At 40.7% G+C, this 22,620-nt stretch overlaps 1 protein-coding gene across 1 annotated transcript in view; it reads left to right on the top strand.

The window, feature by feature from the left end:
* Positions 1 to 389: 389 nt before the first annotated feature.
* The window catches only part of GALNT12 (polypeptide N-acetylgalactosaminyltransferase 12), a gene marked incomplete at its 5' end in the record, with an annotated part of 46,645 nt that continues 24,414 nt past the window's right edge, over positions 390 to 22,620 (top strand). The window contains 5 exons of the mRNA XM_084204783.1: positions 390 to 769; positions 14,358 to 14,527; positions 15,249 to 15,438; positions 18,726 to 18,911; positions 21,125 to 21,242. Coding sequence (XP_084060909.1) covers positions 390 to 769; positions 14,358 to 14,527; positions 15,249 to 15,438; positions 18,726 to 18,911; positions 21,125 to 21,242 — 1,044 coding nt within the window. The remainder of the gene's footprint in view (positions 770 to 14,357; positions 14,528 to 15,248; positions 15,439 to 18,725; positions 18,912 to 21,124; positions 21,243 to 22,620) is intronic.

Here is a 22,620-nt window from a genome sequence, read left to right as displayed (position 1 = left end):
CTGCGGTGCTGGAGCCCTCGGGGGCCAAGCAGCCTTCTGACCACCAGGAAACCGAGGGACATCGTTCCCGAGGAGGCGGCTGGCGGGCGGCAGGGGCGCGGCACGCCTGGGGGACCAGCCGGCCGGGTTCCCTGCCCAGGGGTACCGCTCCCCGCCCCGCGGCAGCGCCCGAGCCCGGCTCTTCCGCGCCGCGCCCCTCCGGGCTGGCCGGCGGTGGGGCGGGGAGGAGGGAGGAGCCGACAGCGGAGGAGCCGTGCGGGCTTCCTGGCGGGGCAGCGCTGGCGGCGGGCGGGTGTCGCGGCGTGGGCAGGTCCGTGAGAACTTCGCCGAGTCTGCCCGGGGCGGAGGCGCGCCCGTGTTCGTGAGACGGCAGCCGCCGCCCGCTCGGCATGGCCGGCCGCCTCGGCCGCGGGATGTGCTGGGGCTACCGGGGCCGGGGCTGCCGGGGCGAGGGCGCGCTGCTCGCCCTGGGGCTGCTGGCCGCCCTCGGCTTCCTCGTGTGGCGGCACGGCCCGCCGCCCCTCCACGCCGCCCGCCGCGCCCCGCCGCAGCCGCCGTCCCCCGACTCCGAGCTGCTGCGGCGGCCGGTGTACGACAAGCCGGCCCTGGACCCGGGGGCGCTGGGGGAGCTGGGCCGGGCGGTGAGGCTGGAGCTGAGCCCGGCCGAGAAGCGCCGCCAGGAGGAGAGCATCCGCCGGCACCAGATCAACATCTACCTGAGCGACCGCATCTCGCTGCACCGCCGCCTGCCCGAGCGCTGGCATCCGCTGTGAGTACCGCTGAGGGCAGGTCGGGCCGGGGCAGAGGAGCCGTGCCTGCTGCTGCTGCTGTGGCTCAGAGAGCCGCTCCGGCCAACTGGAGTGTCTGCTGGCAGCGGTCAGCGCGGGGTAGTCGCGTCTCTCTCAAGTACCTCTCGCTCAGGAGCGTTGAGACTTTTGGAAACTTTCCCATCACAAACGCTCTTGGATCACAGCGTTCGCTCTCAGGGTTAAGTTGATCGGTGACTTAGCCAGGCTGCCTCACCTACACAAAGCAGTACGAAGTCGCGTGTTGGTGGTGCGTGTACAGGTTGTTTCCCCACGTAGTCCTCGTAGTGTGTTTTCAGTCCTCAAGCTACGCTGCTCTGCCGTGTTTGTCTTGCTGCTGTCCCCTCCTCTTGCTGCTGTCCCCTGGGTAAGTCACCATGGGCAGCAGCATACTTTTTCAGTCACTCCCAGCTTTACAAATGTTACGCTTCCCAGATTTCAGCTGTGCATTGTATTCAAATGTCTTAAGACACACAGTTTAAAGGAGATTGTTTTATCAGCAGAGCTAGAAATGGTGCTCACAATGGTGGGTAGCAGTATTCTAAAGTTGGACTGTGCTTGATCCAGGATGCATGGTTGCTGGGACAAGGTGCATTTACAACTTACATGTATAGTTATGACACCAGTGGCAGATAATGGCACAGGCAATTGTAAACAAAGGGTTAGATAATGTTCGATGAGGTGGCTCAAGTGTACAGGCAATGGCTCAGTGCAGCTGTGAAGCCAGCGTGGCACAACAGGTCTGACTGTTGTGCCCTTGCGCAAACACTCAGGGTGGCACCGTCTTGGGCTCTCCTGTGAGTGAGCTGCCGGCTGGTGAGAGGAAGGGCCAGCCAGTTAAGGGGATATGCTAGCCGTCGCAGGGGTTGGGATGGAGCCACAGCTGCTACTGACTCCTCACTTCTGTTTCACTTCTGCTTGGCTTCAGCTGGTTTGTTTCGTTGCAACAGGTTTGTACGATAGGGTAGCAAAAAGCTGTGGAAAAAGCAGGGCTCTGGCTCTCCCGTGCATTCACTTCACACCCGTGTGTTCCGCCCAATGTTTCACCAACTCTAATTGTAAGTGCTGAATCTAAAGCATGAATCTTATGATCACGTTCAAAAAGTTGCTGTGCAAATGCAAGGCCTTTTCATCATAAGTTTAAGTCTGACACTAGGCTTGTTTTACTTAGTTATTATTCCCCTCTTATCAGCATCTGTAGACCATAGGTCAAAAAGGACCATTTAAATTTCATTTGCATGGGAAGAATTAAATCATTTCCATGAGTTATTTTGGACTTCTGCCATATCTCTATCACAGGGTGTTCGAAGAAATGGAAGGTCACACTTGTTGAATAGGTGATATTATAGATGGGTGTGGGTGACTATTCTAGAAATGAAAATAATTTAAATAGATTTTGCTACAACAGCAGACCCTTTTTGATTTGAATATATGGACGCTGAAATGACAAAATATGTCCAAACCAAAAGAATCACAGAAGCATCAGTGATGTAATCTCAGAAATAATTGCCTTCTGAAACTGGGGCTGTATTGCACTGTTGGCAGGTGCTTCATGCCTTTGTGCACAGTTAAATCTAAATTATGGCAAAAATGTCACAGAGCATCTCTCCAACTCACAGAGCAAATGTAAAAAACTTTCCCAAAGGCAATTTTGCAATGAAGTGTTAACTCCTTCTCTCAAGAAGGAAGACCATGTAAAAGATTGAAGTAAAAAAAAAACATAATAATAAAAAATAATTGAAGAATTTATCACCAAGCCCAGCCCACAGTCTTAGAAAATGCATTGCATTTAGTTCCAAGATTAGAGGTCATACAATTTGAAATTTCAAGTCTAGGGGAATTTTTTTTTTTTTAATTTTATTCTAAGGTGGGTAATGCTTGACTATTTATGACCTTTAATGAACATTTTGTTGATGGGTGAGGCTACAATGATGGGAAATAAGTAGTAATGGTAGATGGCAACTAGACTTCAGTGGTCCACCAAAATCATGCAAAGGCTAAATTTTAGATGTGATCAGTGAGACAGCTTTGGTACCAGAAGACCAGAAGGTGACAAATGCACCATTCTTTTAGTGGAGTCCCAGAGGAGAACTGTGTGCTGGCAATCCTTGGATCTTTTCCAGGCATGTTATCTACAAACTGTGGCAAGGGAAAGAATTAGTAACAGATGGAGGGTGTGCTCTATTGAGGAAGTCAACAAGGCTTTTGTCAAGGATGACGTGTCTTACGAATCTATATGAGTTCTTTGAAGGTTGTAATTATATGGATAAAGAAGTGTGTTGTTACTTGATGAGTTCATTGAACAACTGTGAAATAATGTGGAAATTCCTTGCATTTATAAATAACAGTAGAAGCTGTGAAGCAGGTTTGGTTTTTTTGGTTTTTTTTGGTGGGGTTTTTTTCAGTTTTTTTTGTTTGGTTAGTTTTGGTTTTTGTTTTTTTCAAGGAGCGAAGATAAAGTCCCACAGAAATCTGTGTTGGACTCCATGCAGTTCAACTTACAGCATGGCTTTCATAAAGAAGAGACTAATTTACAGGTCTTCAGTCTGAAAAACAGGTGGCCTTCTGGAAGTGTATCTCCTGCAGGATTCCTGCAATACATGGTTGATGCATGAAAATGGATAAAACAAATTCTGCCGCCTCCCTGTTCCAAAAATCCATTTCCTGTAAAGCATAGTCCATCCACTAGAAAATTTAAATCAAATATTCAGGAAGTATTGACCTATGCTTGGAGACTCTGTTCTGGGCTATGCGCTTTTGGTCTGTTTCAGCATATTCTTGTGTGTGTGGAGGCAATATGGAAATTTTAGATACCAAAAAAATGTGAGAATGAAAGGGAAACAGAGACAACATTACCACCACCTGGATGCCCCAGTGCTCCTTTTGACGTTAATGTCCTCCCACACTGATCAATGAACCCACTCTCCGTGTGTGAATTGGTGAAAACATTTCAATCCAATGAAGACTAGAGTTTTGCTCATAAGATAGAGAGTACCTGAACCAGCAAGCTGTTAAATGTGATATGCAAAATGATTGCACAAGGTGTTGCCGTGTCAGAAACTCATGCCAAAAATCTTTTCCTACTGCTGCATGTTGTACATCCTGGACCTGCCGTGGGAACAGAAGTGTGCCAGGTATTTGTTAATATCTATGTCTGGTAATACTGTACAGGAAGAGAAGAACAGTTTGGCTGAGATTACTCTCACAAATGATGTATTGATTGATGATATTTGACTATGGATCCAGGAAGTTTCCAATATAGATCTTTCTCCTAGTAATATATTCCTGACAGTGAAAATACTCAGAAAGTTGTTATTCCTTCTTGTTCCCACCACTATAACTTTCTTTTTGTAGTAACTGATTTTGTTTCCATTGACCACAGACCCAAAGAACTTGACAACTACAATTGTTTCCTTTAAACAATTTCTGCTTCCTTTAAATGTCTGAGTTTGTCGTCAGCAACTGATAATGTGTTTCATCACACAGGAATTGTTTCGTTTTATTGAAAGTATGCATATAAACAAATAAACATTATGTATTAATAATCTATAAAATGTCAATTTGGAAGAATCTTATGGATAAGATAAATGATGATACAGTTTGTACAAGGCTAGAAGTGAAATAAGCCATAGGGTCAGAGAAGGATGGAGGTTGGAAGGAAACTTTGGGGTGTCTAGTCCAACTCTGAAGCCTCCAAGGATGGAGATTCAACAACATTTGAACACCTCTTTAAATGCAACATCACTGCCACAGTGATTTGTTTTTATTTTTATCCCTTGGTCGTAAGGTTGTCTGGATAGCTCAGCTTGTCTTCCCAACATCTACCCTTAATTTCTTGAGTTTGTACTCATAAAGGGAGCAACAATTTTAGGAGGTTTAAAACCAGTAAGTGTTTTCTGTCAGACTTTGACTTACTGAAGGCCTGTTGAGGCTGATGCCCTGTAAATGGGTGTGATGAGCTTGGGGCCATGGGGTTTGGCTGCTGCTCTGCCTTCTTCCCTCTGCAACAACACATCAGCATTGTGTCCCATGGGGCTTCTCCTTGTGTGCTTGTTTTACAGGACTGTAGGGCTAGGCAGAAAACTGATACATTCTCTTCGCCTTTCACAGTTTATTACAATGTGTAAGAATTACATTTCCAGTTTTTCTACCTGGGTTCTTTTAGATTAAGGGCTATTTTCAAGCATTATTTCAGATTTTAGGCATTCTATTTTTTCTTTCTGTGTTACAGTAGGGATGCATTGCTCACTTATTTTGGGGATAGTTTCTGTAAAAGCACACAAGTTGCCTTTCAGCTGACTCTTGGTACAAAAGGAACAAGTCACAACTAGGCACTTTTGTGCTGACTCAGCATTTCATGTTGTCTCTTTCATGGTAGAAGCCTGATTCAGCCCTTGGGGCTCATTTTACTTGTGATCACAAGCAAATGGATTTTTAATTCTTTCCTGTCTTTCCTAAGTAGCCATAAAAGCCCCCAAAATATTGAATGTGGTCTGGATTGTATTTTTCAGCTATTAAAAAAAGTTTTAGAGGTTTGTTCTTTAATTCTAGGTAATCTTCTGTGTTTTGGAGAGGTTCTTTACATAATTTTTTTGTATATGTATGATTTTATGTATATGTTGAAGTGTCTGTGCTTATATCTTTAAGTGTCTTTGTATAGATAGCTAGATATACACAGATGCTCAGATTCCTCTGTCACCATCATTTATGCCTATAATTTTATTTATGTGGGGGGAACATTATGTTTGACTTTAGCATAACAATCTTGTGCTAAGATTGTTTTGTCTTTCAGTACTGTTTTTCCTGTTTGTTCCCATATTTGAATTTGATTCTCTCCGAGTCTCTCTTTCCTCTGTGGTTTGTTTTGTTTTCTGGGCTGTAAATACTAAATTATACCAGGATGTTTGTCTGATAGTATCTTGATAGCAAGTTCCAAGAATAAGCCTTGATACTAGCTTTTGGTTCCTTTTCTACTCCAAAAATCACAGCTACTCCTCCCAGAAGTTTTAACCTGACCCTGTTCTGGGAAAAGACGTAGCAACTGAGTGTTTCCTTCCTCAGCCTGCAGTGAACAACTGACTTCACCCAGGAGCTTCTCTGTCATCTCTTACCTAAAGGAGAAACAACTGAAGTGCCTTTTCTATTTTTTTTTTTTTTTTTTAATTTTTTAGTGCATATAGGAAGTAGAACCCTTTGAAGAGGTGAGCTGGAGCAGCTTGACCTTTCTGGGACATCCCTTCCCACTAAACCATCAGCTGATGGCACACCTTGTGCCCAGAGCTGGCTTTGGCACGGGTGTTCCCATGCTTTGGGTCGGATCAGGAGACACAGCACACTACTTCTTGCAAGCTAAGGCTGTCCATTAAACACTTTAAGGGTGTGTTTGGTATAGCAGTTTTGGAACACTATGGTCACTTGTTTGATGTTAGGATTTTTTGGTTCAATTTCTGAGCTTTTTGGAAATATGTAATTGGTTACTAGTAACTATATTAATTATAATACCATTTAGTCATTACTTTAGTGTTAGTTGGCAGGATTTCTTTCATATATAAACAGGCTTTAGACCTTCAAAGCTATGTTTCTCTAGGACATTTCAGTCTTTCCTCAGACAATAAGCGGGGTAAAAATAATTCTTCACTATAGTTGGGGTTTTTTGGGATTTTTTAATTTGTTTGGGGTTTTTGTTTGTTTTTGTTTTTCTTTTTTTTAATAAGAAGGCTTGCATTTTATAGCAATACAAAAATGAAGCAATACTTCCACTGTTGCTTTGATATTTAGGATATTTTGCTACTTTTGTTTCCTGTCATCTGTAAAAATGTGTCACTTTTCAGTGTCATTATGCTTTTAACAACCTCCAGCAAATATTTTCCAGAAGAGCTCACATGATTATTTTTCACCATTTCTCTTTACAGCTTCTGGTAGACTTCCTTTGACATCTAGGTTATTACTTGGTTTCAGCTGATTTAATTTTTAAATTGAAAAGGTTTCCAGATCTGTGATTGGTAGTAAGCAAAAATTGATTTTTTTTTTAATTCAAAAGCTGCTTTTATTTAAACAATTGTCTATAAGGATCAGGTGCATCCACAGCTTACTTGTAGTGATGAATACAATAGCTTCTTTCAGTTATGGCTTTGCAAAATATTTTTTCTTGTCCTGAATCAAATTACTCACACTTGCAAAAGCAAGTTTTTGAATGTAGGTGTAGGAAATAGTATGTCTCTGTGGAAAGGTTAGGTGTATCTCACTATCTTGGAAGAAAAGTGAAAACATTCGAGCAAAATGCAACCACTGTTTCAGCTCAGCAAAATAAAATAAAAATTGAGTGAGTTTCCCCACTGTCACATGCAGAATTTCCTTCTCATCTGCACATCCAGAATCTGGGTCAGTTAGGAAATTCTGTAGTATTTCTCTAACAATTTGGAATTAGGAGGCTCTATGGATTTCCTGAATTTGTGAATTTTAGGATACAGACTTAGTAAATTATCTTACTTGTTCTTTCTAGACATTTATTTCTTAATGTATTTTTAATCTGTCTTAAAGAGATTTGTTTTCTGTGCCACCTCCTTCCCAACCCTTCAACTTCTTAAAAATATTTTCTTCTGTTTCAGATTTCATGTCTTTCTTTCTTGCTTCTCATAATGTTTGTATACAAGGCAGTACAGCCCATTATTATCTGAAATCTTAAGACAGCTTTTGGCAGTCAGTCTTGTCAGTACCTTCTTGTCATTGGGAGAATCATTCTGTAGAACATTAAATAACCTGAAAAACTGCTTCACCATCAAACCAGGCTCTGTTTCCAGAGACTTGATCATATCACAGTGTTGAGGACTGTACAGAGGTGCTTTCTCTAACATGGTTTGTTTCAGCAGGTATAATTTAGGGAGCTTTTAGCCAGCCTTCTGGGCTGGGACAAGCAGTGGGAAAGTGTAGACCAGCATCATGAACTCACCTGCTTAAGTGTTCCAGCCTTGCCCCAAATTATCTGGCCATTCTGGCAGTTATCAGCACCTTGCTGCCATGTGCTTTGCTACTCACACCAAGACACACCTTCTGTAAACTCTCAAGGCCTTTTTCTGCAATAGTTGAACATGTGGCTTGTGTAGGTGTGTAAAACCAGGTTAAGCCTCTCCATGCCCAGATAAACTTTTAAAATCTTTTAAAATTAAAATAAAAAAAAAAAAAGAGGAAAATCCCTGAACTGGCAGCTGGATCAAGGTAGTCTTATGTGAGAAAATAAATTTAGCATGAGAAATTGGGTAGTGTTTGGAGGAGATAAGACTAATATTTATCATATCCTTTAATTCCACTGGAGATGTTGCACTTTTGTATCCCAGGCTTTGGGTGGTGTTGCCTTTGGCTCGTGTGCTGCATTTTATCCATAGGTTACTGTCCCACACAGAGGGGTGAGAAGTGGATGTTCAACTATATTTTCAGCCTGGAGTAAGGGACTCAGCCTTGGTAACTGTGGGGTGGCTTAGAAACCAGTGCTGCCGCCTCTGTCATGCTGCAGGGCTTGGTGTGCTTGTGGATGGATGTGTAGAACCCTAAGCTGCGGCTTGGGCAAAAGTAGAAGAGGGGATAGAAGATCCCAGTATGCTGTGTCCTGTGCCATGGTTTTGGGAAAGTGAGAGAAGGAGGTGCTTCTGGGTGAAGGTACTTGCCAGATTCCAATGCCCACATTGCTGCCTCTGCAATTTATGGAGTGGGAGTGAAGATGGTGAAACTAGATTGAGATGCCCATGGATGCTGCCATTCATCCCCATCAGCCTCATTGGCTTATAGCCTACAAAATACCACTTTTGAGCACAGCTCTTACTGAAAGAGCAGTTTAAGTTGGTGTTTTAGCTGTTCAAATTAGGAAGAGGAAAGGAGGCTCTGTGGTGGGTCAGCATGTCTATGGCCCATCACAATAAGCCCAGCCAAGCTGGTTCCTAGCCCACCATGTGAAAGCCAGCCTGATGTAGAACCTTGGCAGTGTTTTCCAGGTGACACTGGGATGGGGTGTATATGTCACATCCTGTAGTCACATAAATCAAGTTAAATCAGCTTCAGCAGTGACACGTGCTGTTTTGCACTTCTTGAGAGAACTGCACAATTCTGAACTTGCCTAGGGCAATCAGATTGAAGCTTCAAAACCAAAACTTACTCAGTATACCTTCTGAAAGCATTAAATAATTGATGAGCAGTTTGTGTTCTTAACAAATCTTTGAAAACTCAGAGAGCATTTCATTTTTTTTTGTTAAAATATAAGTAACTGTGCATATAGAAGATCAAATTTGGAGATTGAAAGTCTGTTTTCCTTTTCTGTATCATTGTCACAGTTGTGGTGAAAGTCTCAAGTAAGAGCATGTCAGCAACCATTCCTAATTAACTCATGGCAGTGCGCCCAGTGTGCACACATTCATGCTCTCTCCTTGTGTATAGATACACATCTCTTAGAGAAACAGCTCTTTACAAAGAAATAAATTGAGTGATTACATTAATTGACACAAACGTTCTTGAAAACAACCCATTTAATTTTGTTTAGGCATTTCCTGAGTGATGTCTCCTTAGTTTCTAATAAATAACCTATTGTAAAACTTGCTAACAGAAGACTGTGTGGTGTAGTACATTCCAAGGTTAATTTATTAAACTTGTCAGCTGCTTACTCTCGGTTAGACTGTGATTTAAAAATGCAGTGTAAAAAAGGCAAAACCAAAAACCCACAGGAATTTGGATGTGTGATGATGCACTTTTACGTGTTTGGCTTCAGTCTGCATTTTGTGGATCTAGATGTTTGAGTAGAAGCTGTAGTGAAACACAGAGAAAGGTCAGTACATAGTTAAGATGGTTTTGTGTTCAGGTACATACCAGCATTATTTCTCTTTCTTCCCATGGAGAGATTTAAAGATTTATGGATGAACACAATTCTAAAATATAGATAGTGTAAATTGATAAGAAATGCCAGAACACAAAGCTTTTGTTTGTTTTATGCCTGTGTATGCCACAGTGATCAAGTAGGAGGGTCCCTGGAACACCCACCCAGTGTGGCAGAAAGTGCCTCAGGGAAATGAAGGATGATGCAGAAGCAGGATGATGCTGGAGCATTGTAGTGTCCCCATCTGCTCCTTGGAAGATGGCTGGGGCATCGTCTGTCACTCTACTGTGCACAAGGCTGAAATTTTGGTCTCCTTGAGCCAGGTCTCATAAGCTCTTGAAGATCTATTTCACGCCCAATATAGCTCAGCTACCTTAGAAGGCATAAAATCAGCAGGATGGCTTCTGTGGTAGTGTTGGAAACAAAAAAGTTTTCATAAAAGGCAAAATAACAAAACTCTTTGGAGAGAAAAACCGAACCAGGTGCCGGAGGTTCTTGCTCCTGGTAAAACACCTCCCAAAAGCAATTACGTTCTTTGTTCTCTTCTTTTTCTAGTAAATTGCTCAGGTGGGACTTTTTGGCTTCTGTCCAATTGGCTATCCTTAAGTTTGAGGTGAAGTCCCCCAGGTCCTATGACGTGTCTTTTTTGCTAATTGAGGAAGGAAACTTCTGGGCTTTTTTCCCTTTTAAGGGGACAGAGGATAGTTTTGTCGCTCTGTCAACAGGGGGCACATTCCTACACGAGGTTCTGCTTGTGCATTTTCTAGTGAATCTGCAGAGAGCAGGAGTGACCAGAGAGCAGAGACTGAGCAGGTGTCACTCCTTTGCATTGCCATACCTGTTGTGGCTCTTATTCATTATATACCAGTGCTTGTCATTGTTTAAATGAGTCCTGTTTAAACCTATATGCATTTATTTTGTTGCCTCTAGAAAAGCCTCTTGGATGTGCTGGCCACAGGTTTTCCTCAGTGACTGATCCTGGTATCTGATAACTGTTACCAAAATCAGGCTGACTAGAGATATGTGTACTTCTCTGAAGAAAAGGAACCCACTCAACATGCACAACATGCCATTTTTAATTTAGGTAATTGTTTATTTTAAAATACAAATTACAAAATTATTACAAAACAGTAAAGTTCCTGTGATTGAATAAGATGAGGAGAATTGGGAAGGAATGTTGGACTTCAAATGCATCTGCATTTATTTTCCATGTTTGGAAATGTCATGCTTACAGGCAACTAATTTCCTTATGTCTGTGTTATGCTTTTACCAACCATTTGGTAGTTATGATGACTAGGTTCAAAGTGATGTATCACAGCCAGTGGTAGGGACCACATTTAACTTTATTCATAGAAAAGTTAAGCAACTGTTTTATAATCAAGTCTCTACAGACAAGAAGGACCCACTGAGGTCTCTTGGGCTGTGGTGGATCAATAGCTTAAGGAGGGTGAGGAGAGTTGCCTTCTGGATCTGTCTTTATGGACCTGCACAACCCAGATAATCAGCTCAAAGGTAGTTTTTAGGATGAATAATGTGAGATGCAATTAATCCTGTTTTAACATGATCCTCTCTATTGGAGAGGACAGTGTTTTGGGTTTGAGGGTGGCACTAAAGAGTGCCCTACTCAGAAGCTGAAAGCAGGCTGCAGTATAAGATGCATAAATATACATTCCCAGTGTCTGTAAAAACATATTTTGGGACTGCTGTCACCAGTTGCTGTCATTTTAATGGCATACTGTAATTGATATGCATTTGTTTTTCTGAATAATCCAAAAGTAGGAGTAAATGATTCACTTGGAAAGTAGGAGCTGGGATACTTGGCTGACACATGGATAATAAAAGTACATCTTGAAGTCTGCAAGTGTGAATACAGAAGATGGGCAGCTAAGGCACTTCTGTGGCAAACAGGAGCTGAGAAATGGAAAAGATGAGTTATGACCACTAGGTTTTGTACTCGTAGTGGATTTTTTGAAATTTTTATATCTTGTGAAGTGGTAATGTTTAGTGTCCATATGCTTGCCACTTAATTGTTATTCAGCAGTACTGCCAAGCATTTTCATTTCAGGGATTCATTAGCTTTTTAAAGATTTTCTTATGCTATAATTTTTCCAGGGTTTAAAATGCTTGGGGTTTGTAATCTCCCGAATGGGATTAATTTTTAAGGCTTAGTGAAACTGTTTCATTACAGAAAGATAAGCGAAAGTGTGCTTCTCTTTAGCAACACTATTTGAGACTGCTAAAAGTTGAGATCTTCTTGCAATTTAGCAAGAAATATGTCTTGGAAATAATATCTGAGATAAACATGCAAATCTGCACAGAAGTTGAATAATGTGGCTTTTTCCTTTTTCCTTTTTTTTTTATCTTTTTTTTTTTTTTTTAATTAGGGCGTCACGGTACTGCTCAGGTCAGGGTGGCAGTGCTGGCCAGCAGCCTGCCTTGCTACCGTGGTGGGTCACTTCTCTGCAGTCCACCATGAAGCTGGTAAATTAAACCCCTTTTTTAGTGCTGGCCTCTTTCTTGACTTTGGAAACCTAAGAAACGTGTGTTCTGGTATGTTCTGTAGTAGGCTGACCTTTTCCTGCAGTGTGGGGTGTGCTGAAGGAAGGAGGCAGCAATGCACAGTGAATCACAAACTGTGTGGGGATTGCCTTGTTCTATGCCAAATTATGTTTTCCATCTCCAGCATGTAATTTCAGGCAAATCCATTGAAGTCTGTAATCTATAATTAGACTTATAAGCTTCTTTAGACCTTTTAGGTTTCTTTTCTTTAAATGGAATACAGCATTATTTTTCCCTGAATCTTCCTGACATATTTTTCAAAGAATGCTTTCCTGGTGTTTTTTTTAAATTTATTTATATTTTCCTTCAGCTTTCTAAAATGGGTATGTAGAGATCCTATTTCCATCAAGAAATGAACTCAAAATTACCTGATACAAGTGTCTGATATATGTGATTTCTTTTTCCTGGCAGTACTGAGCAGAAATGTTTTTCAGTAGGCTAAATTAAATATGTATTTCTAAAATTGGATTCCTACAGTGGGTTTTTCTGCATTACAATTAAAGAAGTTAATTAAAATGTCACTCGTCACTCCTTTTTATGTGTCAATACATAAATGTCTGGCTAAATTAATCAATTCTGTCACCAGGTGTTGGTGTAAGACAGTTCCCTCTGTGAAAGCCCCTCAGGACAAGTTGCAGCCTGGAGGGACAGGCATTCTTGTACTTCACTACATCAGTGTGTGTGTCTGTGTGCTCCTACCTATGTATATATGTCTGTATGCACAGGTGTTGTCGCAGGGCGCTCCTGTCATGTTTGAGAAGCAGCCTTTGGGTGCCTCCTTTGCCTCAGTGTCATTTGTCCTTTTGCTTCCTCATTTTCACGTATTTATCACAGAACTGCTCTACAGACTTTTGTTTCCTTTGTAAGAGTTTTAATTTTAGGCATAATCAGATTCAGATTTTTTTTTTCTTTCTGTACAGCCGATCTTAGATACTGCCTAATCTCCAAAGAAACCTATGAGCCTTTTTTAATTGCAGACACAGCACACTTAAATAGTTTGCTAAAATATTCTCAATGTGCTATAGGTAAGCAGTTTGCTTCTAGTATAATTTTCTTAGTGTTTTGGGGGATTTTTGTGCCCCTAAATTGACCTAAGGTATTTTCCTGTTGCATTTTCTACTGTTTCAATTTTCCTTTTCAGCTCCCCATAGCATATATTTTGGAGGACTCACTGCTGTTCTGCTACCTGCCTTGGTATCTGTTGTGATTAACAGTCTGCAGAAGTTGAAGTCTGTCCTTCTGCCCCTTACAATCCTCATTGACTGCAGGCAATAAAAACTGCCAATATGGAATGCTCTAAGCAAACAGGAGAAATTGTGGAAGATGCCATCGTTATTTTAAAATTCTTCTAAACCAGGGGATTCTTTTAAGAATTTATACATTTGGCTCAGCTATAACTTTCTTGGCATCCTTATGTTCATTTAGGGAAGTTCATATATATATTTATAGGAAATACATTCTGGAGCTTAATCCAAAGGTTTGCAAACTTTCTGGCTCTCCATAGAGCCAAAACCATGCGTTTCTATATCTGTTTTACGTTTCTGTGGATTTCACTATTAGATTTTGCCAGTTGTGTGGTCTCTCCAAATTCTGCTTCAGTGTACATACATTTCAGTTTTGTTGCTGGTTGTTTGGTTTGGGGTTTTTTTCTCTTTTTATATTGCTGTTTCTTCACAGTCATATTTTAACTGTCTAGCACTTTGTTCTATTTTCCAAAACAACAGTTATCGCTAGTTTATGTTCCTGTTTTTACTGCACTTAGGTTTTACATTTCTTTTTTTTTTTTCCTTTATACTGAGGCAAATTTTAGCCATTGCTTGTTCTTCTATTTGAAATTGTGTGAAGACAGCTACTGCAGCTACACCAGCCCAGAATACCTCCTATTATTTTTCATTTTAGACATTTTGATAGTTTGCAGAATTTTATTCGTAATGGTTCTATGGAAATGGAACCTCTGTAAGAGCAACTTCCTAATGTCTTCTCATACAATTTTCCGCACACATGCATTTCTTTGAAGATCCATTCTGTGTTCTTGCTTGCAGTTAGTAACTAGCATGCAAATGGAATTGAGAATTGTTTCCTGAAAATTAATAAATGCTTTTGCACTTCCCCTGAATGTTATCCCCCCTTTACAGATGCAGAGAGAAGAAATATGATTATTACAGCCTGCCAAAAACCTCTGTTGTGATAGCTTTTTATAACGAGGCTTGGTCAACGCTTCTGCGAACTGTTCACAGTGTTCTTGAGACATCTCCGGATATACTTTTGGAAGAAATTATCCTTGTAGATGATTACAGTGACAAAGGTAAGAAGAATAAGTCTAAAGAATATTGATTGTTGATGGGCTTTTTTGGTCAACCAGTTCATAGAATAAAGAGTTATGCTGTTCAGGTCACATACCAGAAAACTGTACAACAAAGGCCTCTCACTCAAAAATAGTTTTTTCTTGTAGAGGGCAGGTGAAAAATTTGGCTTAGGTACCAAGTTTAGTTTGGAATGGGGAAGCACATTTGCTGTGCTGTAACATGAGTGCTTGTGTGTATGGATAGACTACAGTCTGATCAGAGCACTTCAGGTTTCCTGAATTGAGCAAGTTTCGATTGCACCAGTGCTCCCCTGGTGTTTCATATAATGACAGTGACCTAGTTCTTTGGTCTTGTTTGAACAGCAGGACATAAAGGCAATTCTGGCATTTTCCACCACACATGAATTGCGTTAAGAATAAAACTTTTATACAGAAAGTCTTAAGTAACATTTGAGAAGCTCTTATCGATCTGGGGATGTATTACAGAGGTAAATGTGAAGCGTTCAATTTCTTAAAAGTAACTGTGATTTGTGTCCAAATCCAAGTTTTGTGCTTTTCTCTTGTCCTTTCTAAACATGTATAGCCAATTCTGAGTTCAAAGTACCACCATCTTTAGAGCCCTACCATAAGTAAAATGCTAGTGAGGAGAGAGCTTCCTATTGCAAGACATAAACAAATAATTTCAGAGTGTATTATTCCCTCTTTCTTTGGCTTGTTACAGAACATTTAAAGGAGACTTTGGAAAACTACGTGGCTGGCCTACGCAAGGTGCGCCTTATCCGCGCAAATAAGAGGGAGGGGCTGGTTCGAGCCCGGCTGCTGGGGGCATCTGTGGCGAAAGGAGACATCCTAACATTCCTGGACTGCCACTGTGAATGCCATGAGGGCTGGCTGGAGCCACTGCTGGCAAGGTGAGCTTATGCTCTGGGCTGGTTTTCTCTCCCATTGGAGAAGAAGGGGTGAGACAGTTTGGCCCAGTTCTGCAGTGGAAAAATGACTCATGGTTCACCAAAGGTTACTGCAGTCTGGTCCCTGAGGCACTGCCAGTGCTTGGTGTTTGTCTCCTGGCTGTGGGCAAGCAAATGCAAATGGAAGTTTGAAAGATCATGGCATGGTGGGGGTTTTTTTGCTTGTTATTGTTTGTTTGTTTTATTTTTTTTTCCCCTGAGGACCAAGCTGCCTCTTCAGGCAATGGAAAGTTTTGGTTTTCCAGAAGACGAGTCCTCACCTCCTGCTTTGGAACTACATTGGTAAAGGAGGCTATTTCTGTCAGCCTGGGTGAGCAGAAGGTCTGGAAAGATGTGTGCCCTGCAGGGCAGTGTTTGCACAGTTCAAGTCAATAAACTCCATCTTCTTAGTCCTGAGCAAATCCACCTTTCCAGACTGGTTCTAGCATAAAGCATCGTGGTGTTGGATAGGGAGGAATAAATGTTATGTCAACACTGACTCTTACTTATAAACCATCTGTCCTGGGACACTGTACTTTATTCCTGTGTGGTCTCTTGTTAATTCTGCAAATCTGTCAGGCTGTTCAGAAAACTTTTGTTAATTAAAAGCAAGCAAACAAACAACAAAAAAACCAAGGAACCTTCCCAAAACTCTAACAAAAAACCCCTAGAAACCAGAACACTAGCCTTCTGTTTGAGCTGAGAATATTTATTATATTCTTGAAGCCTCACCCATGTGTAGCCAGCAGCCATACATTGACTTTTCCTGCTATGTGTTCAGCCACTGGCACCTCACCACAGCACCTGCTGCTCCTGCATCACATTACAAGGCTCTGTTGGTTTGGCCCCTTTTGCTAACAGCTCATGGCTTTACCCCCTTGGATGCCATTAGCAGATACTGATAGATACAAGACTTGAATCACACCTCCTAAATATTGTATGTAGAAAACCATCCCTTTTTAAAACATAATTAAAACGAAAAAAAATCTTTCATCAAGGCCAGTGTTTTGATTTGGATCCTGTTAAGATTCCCACCAGGTACTGCAGAGTACAGAAAAGGACCAGAAAAAACAGCCCAAATACAAACTGGGGAGAGACTTCCAAAAGTACAAAGTGTTTTGATGTGTGTGAGTCTTCCTGATTCCTAGTGGGACTTGTGTTCCCAAATTCCCCCTGTCCCTTTGAAATTGTATCTAGAATACAATTTCAGTTTTTTGTTTTCTAAAAATTGTCATACTTACCTTGTTTCTAAATTTCACACCGAGGGTATTCCAAATAACTGTGGGGTAGCTATGATAGCATGAAGAAAGGAAAGGGGAAAAACCTCAAATCATGAGCGTAGGTTTAACTAAAAAAGTGTATGATGGGGGGAAAGTCTGTGATTTCTTCACTTCTTTAGCGCACCACTAGATGGCAATCTTGAGGAAGGATTGGATTTTTTTAAACGCAATAGTCACCACCTGTAAAAAGTTAGCCCTCTCTTGGAATTCCTGCCGTTCCTGCTGCAGATGCAGACTTACATCTCTAAGGGGTTCTTCTGCGGCATATCTGACTCAAATGTATGGCAGCAATACCACAGTGTTAGCATTCTGCATTGCAAACATAGTTGTGTTTGTAAGCTGCCTGTGCATTGTACCATCTAGTTAATTCTTAACTTACAGAAAAGGTGATGGCTTTTCACTTACTTCATTCCTTCCATAATTGAAATCGAATGCCAGCTATGCTTATTTTCCTACTTATTACAGGAGGAGGAAAATATTTTTACTTTTTATTGTTTTTTTTCCTTTTCCTTTATGTGTGGGTATCATTGCTTTGTACAATGAGGATTTATATAAAGTTTTATGCAAATGAGACAGGAGATAACAATATTTGTATAAGCCCTTTTGTGTGCTCTACCAAACAAGGTCTCAACGGGAGATCATAAAGAAGAAAACAGCTGTTTCACATATTCCCTCCAGCAACAAGAGGCCATTTCACACTTTGGGCAGTCTTTCTCAGCTCAGACAATATTACTTTGGAATTGCTGCTGTTCTCTGCTGCATTTAACCATCTCAAGCTACTCTAATTTCACAGAATGAGCCATTGGTCAGTCTACAAAGTTTTAGCCTAACAATCTCTTGAGGAATGAGCTCCCTTTGAATGACAGATGCACTGCATCTCTTGTTTGACAATATAATGTGTTCTGTTTTCTTTCACCTCTGAAATGTGTAAATACAAGATGCAGGCCTAAAGTGTATATCTGCATCTCTAAGTGAAACAAGTTACTTCATTTCACTGAACTATCAGGGGATGTCTAACTAGGACAGGGAATATGCTAAACAGTGATTTAGGAGAAAGACCTTGGCTTGAGCTTGTGTGCTTGACGTTGCTCCTAGTACTGAGGGAGGCCATTCTAGAAGGTGAGGAGAAGGCTAATAATCCCACTGCCTTCTGTAAGGATGAATCCTTTTGGAGAGGAATCCTGAAAACCCTGCATAATATTGAGAAATGGGAGGAAGGGGTTTATCTCCTTGTAGAAGTAGACCTGCAAGAAATGTCATCAGCTCTGATGTATTCTTAGTATGATAAAGATCTTGACTATCTTCAGATCACCCTTGGTATTAGGAATGTCATTCTGCAGTGCTATCTTATTTCTCCTTTTCTTCTCCTATGTTGCCAGGGTTTCTGGAAGCCTCTTTCAGTTATGTTTCATTGTTGGAGGTCTAATTCCCATGTTGCAGGTTTGGTTTTTTCTAAGCTTCTTTTTGAGTTACTGTTACAGTACTCACTTCAACATTTGCAGATGATCACAGTTACAGAACAGCCATGACTTCAAGGGCCAAGAGTTTGGCTGGTTTATTATTCATCACTGCAAAAGTATGCAATCAAACTGCTCTCTTAAACAGCTACCTGTACAAAAGAAAATTAACACTTTTTTTTGTTGATAAAGTGGTGCTGGCTATAGCAGCCAAGCCAGATGCTGAATGTGTTATCTCAAGCCATCTGGCATATCTTGCTTTCACCATCCAGGAAGGTTGATGCTTGCCAGCAGAGTCCATCCTGATATATCCTCCTGATGCAGGAAAATGGGGGTTATTCTTGTATTTATTGTATCATCATTTCCTTGTTATTGCAGCATGAATTGTAAAGGAACAAAATGTCATGTTTGGTATTGTAAGCATTCTTTGTTCTTGTCACTTCTAGGATTTTTTTTTTTTAATTTTAGAAATGTTTCTCATGGAAGTCACCCTTTTGTTTTAAAACCTTACCAGGATTGCTGAAGAAGAAACAGCTGTTGTCTGCCCTGTTATTGATGTTATTGACTGGAACACATTTGAGTACTTGGGAAATGCTGGTGAGCCACAGATTGGTGGATTTGATTGGCGCCTGGTCTTCACTTGGCACAGTACCCCTGAAAGAGAACAAAAACGGAGGAAGTCCAAGACTGATGTGATCAGGTTAATTTTTATGCATCCTAGAAACTGTGAATGTGTTTTTCATTTCACCTGAAAATGCCAGGTGCTGAAAGATATTTGGGAAATGAACGTATTACTAAAAAGTATGCATTTTGTTTAGTTCCCCATTTTTTCCAAAATAGCTCCTGTTTACCATCTTCCTGGAAAAAACAGTGCTCTAAAAGATGAAAATCCTGTTTCATCTTCCATGTGGAAAACTTATTGCAAAGTAGTCTCTTGACGCCTCTAGACAATCTCTTACAGATGCTTAACAGCACATGGAAAGAGTGTAACTGATTAACTAATACTGGGGGATGTCTTCTGTGCAAAAGAAAGAGCTCTGTGTTGTAAAAAAAAATGTATCATGAGCAATGATGAAAAGGGAAAAAAAATCACCAATCAGTAAGAAGGTAAAAGCAGTTTTGAAGTTTTTTTCCTGTGCTGTGTAGTTCACTGTGCTATTTTCAAAGGTGAACCATTTTGCCAACTCTTTACTGGGGTGAAACAATACAGCTCTATCCACCATGGTTTCTGTGAAGGACTAACTTGCAGAGCTCAGACTGATGTCGCCTTCATTATGGGTTTTAATTTTGTTTTATTTTTAAACAAGATGCCATCAATTGGTATTATTTATCACGCCATGTCATATTTTTAGGAGATGTAAGAGAATAGAACAAACAAGGCATCTGGAAAATGGGAATGGTAGACAAGATCCTGATAGATGAGGATCTGCCATGTTCAACCTAGCCCCAGCTGCTACGGGAGTTTCTGTATTTCAGCAGAAATACAGTTTGGCATTTTTAATACCGTCATTTTGTTAGTACTTTTATCTGTTATTGTACAGACCACTAAAAATACGGAATCATTAATTTTTCTCAGTCTTTTGTAAGTTGCTTATCATGATATTGCAACCCAGTATTTCATAAATATTAATATACTTATCCTCAACTGAGTGTACTTTTTTTTTTAAATGGGGAAAGTGAGGTAGTAACTGAGTCTTTCTCAGCATGTATTAGTCCATGTCCTCCTCAAAAAAATCCAAATAGAGTAAATGTTTTTTAAAACATTTCGTCCAAATATTATGCTTCTTTTTCTTCATGATAAGAAGAATTGCCTTTGACATGTCAAGAGGAAAATGATGAGGGATAAAGTTTCATTGGTAGCCTGAGGACTGTGAGCTCGACAAGTGTCTGGAGAAAGCAGCAGAGCTGGGAGTGATGTCACCAACAGCTTGGTTTGAAGAGATCTGGAGGGAGACAGAAGGACTTGACTGGTTATGGAGTTTGTTATTTTTCCTTCTGTCTTGTCTCATCTCATTCCATTCTTTGAAACAACATATGACAGTGTGAGACAGTGTTGCTTCAAAAAGATAGCTGGTGAAATTAATTTTGACAGATTAAGAGTAATTGATCATGCATCTCACTTTTGTTGATATTTACCTCAACAGCAATTTAGTGAAATTCACATAATGTCAACAGAACGTAGTTCTAATCAGCATTATATACTTGGCACTTTAAAGAAAGCCATCCTAAGACTGTAAACAATAGGGAACAACAATGAACAAATACAAATTGATGTATATGTGTGCACTCTACCAAAATGGAAGTACATCCCTTAAGTGAGCTGGCAATGTGTGCTGATCTTCAATGAGGACCCAGCCATGACTCCTGATATTTTTTTTTCCCAAACTTAGTAAAAAATTTAAGAACACACAGATGGGTAGATTTTCTTAGAAAGAAAACAAATCTCTTTAGGGGCTATATTTACTTAATAATTAAAATCTGAGAGTTTTTTCAATCGACATTAGTGGGATCAAGAATGTTGGTTTAAATTACTAAAGCACAAGTATTTATTTAATTATTGTTTAAGTAAAATAGATAGGGATACAGCACTCTAGAATTTACTCTAGAATTTCAGAACTGACTAATACAATTCTGCCACAAAGAAGTAAGAGGCTCTTCATTTACTCAGACACTGCAGCTGGAAAACTTTATTTTAACACAATATTTTTACATTCTGGTGTTGTTTCAGATACAGTTTTTTAATACAAAATTAAATTCAAATGGCCTCATAATAATCGATAAATTTCTGACTGTTATTTTGTATCCAGAAAAGACTGAGAAAATAGAAAATAGAAATATATTGTAATTTTTTCATCTGTTGCATTGGCGTAATTTTTTTTTTATTCAGTTCAGAGTTACTATTTTCTTTCATAGGTCTCCAACCATGGCAGGTGGATTATTTTCTGTGAGCAAGAAGTATTTTGATTATCTTGGTTCCTATGACACAGGAATGGAAGTCTGGGGAGGAGAAAACCTTGAATTCTCATTTAGGGTAGGTGGCTTAATTGAAAGTTTCTTTTCCTCAGAATACAACAAGTTCCTGTTTCTTTCTTCATGCCCTTTTACTTAATGAGGTTGCTATAGCGTGAGCAAGTGTTAAGAAGGGAGCATTTTGGAAGTATCTTGTTCTTGCACTTCAGGATCACTGTACTTTTCTTCCAAATAGCCATTTTAAAGCAATTTTTAAATACATGCCTTTGTTTTGAGCTCTAGTATAAAATGTAAAAAGGTCTGTGATACTAGTGGGTGAAGTTTACATCCTGCAGCTTGAAGGAGGTCATTGGGAAGAACATTTGCATTGCTTTGATGTGACTCAGAGTTCTTGCTCTGGTTGATGGAGCGAGCAGTTCCCAGTGGGGCAGGAGAAGGCAGCCCCTGAACTAATTTTAAGGCTTTCTTCTGTTTCACCTCAGAAAAAGTTTGTACAAAGGTTATAAAAGGTGGAAGATCTTCAGTAACTGTAGAGTTGTGCCCACAGGAGGCATGACCAAGTGCTCAGGTGTGAGTCAGATAGCTGTAATGGAAACAATTTACAGCAGGAAAACAGAGGAGACACAGGACAGCCCAGAGTGATCAGCAAAGCAATGTTCTCCTCTGCTCAGCTGTTACCAGTGCTGATTCCCTCTGAGCACTGGCTTCAGAGGGTCACGGGGCTGTGGTTTACCCCAAATCACGCTTAGCTCATTGAAGCCATCCAGTGGGTGACATAAGAGGGATGCCTGTAGGGCCTCTTTTGGCTTTCATGGAGTTCAGAGCATATTATCCTGGATTACACTTGTGTGTTCTGCCATTCATCTGTTATTTTTGATGGTCATGTTTGCATTTCTCTGAGTCATTGACTCATGGTACAGGAGGATTTTTGGATTTTTTACCAGGTGACAACAGATTTCAAGGTTAAATAGCATTTTAATGTTACAAAACCACTTTCTTAAGAAAGGAGACATCAGCAGACTGTCTCTCTGTATGTCTGTGTGTTAACCAGAGAAGCATGGAGTCTTCCTGGCTGCTGTTAGGATTTTCTGCTGCCTGCAGTGCAGAAATCGTAGAAAAGAGGGTATAAAAATAAGGAACAAAAATTATTAGGAATAACAAGCACAGACCTAGAGTTGGTATGGTTTCTCCCTGGAGGGAGACATCTCAGGTGGAAATGCTCTTTGATCTGAGTTCATGACCACCTCCTTTTTCACCTGGGGAACAGTTTCTGGCACATAAGCCCAAACACAGCCTACTTAGTAGTTTTGGTCTAGTTCAGCAGGCCTGCACCTGAAGGGAGAAGCAGCTGACCCACCTCCATCAGCCCTGTGACCCTCTGAAGCAGGAGTCTCCGGTCCCGGTGTGCCCAGAGCTTCAACTCCTTGAAGAAAACCTCT

The sequence above is a fragment of the Fringilla coelebs genome (genome assembly GCF_963513975.1).
Source record: "Fringilla coelebs genome assembly, chromosome: 1".
Lineage (NCBI taxonomy): Eukaryota > Metazoa > Chordata > Aves > Passeriformes > Fringillidae > Fringilla > Fringilla coelebs.
The sequence above is the reverse complement of the archived record's forward strand: the minus strand, read 5'-3'. Positions and strand labels throughout refer to the sequence as shown.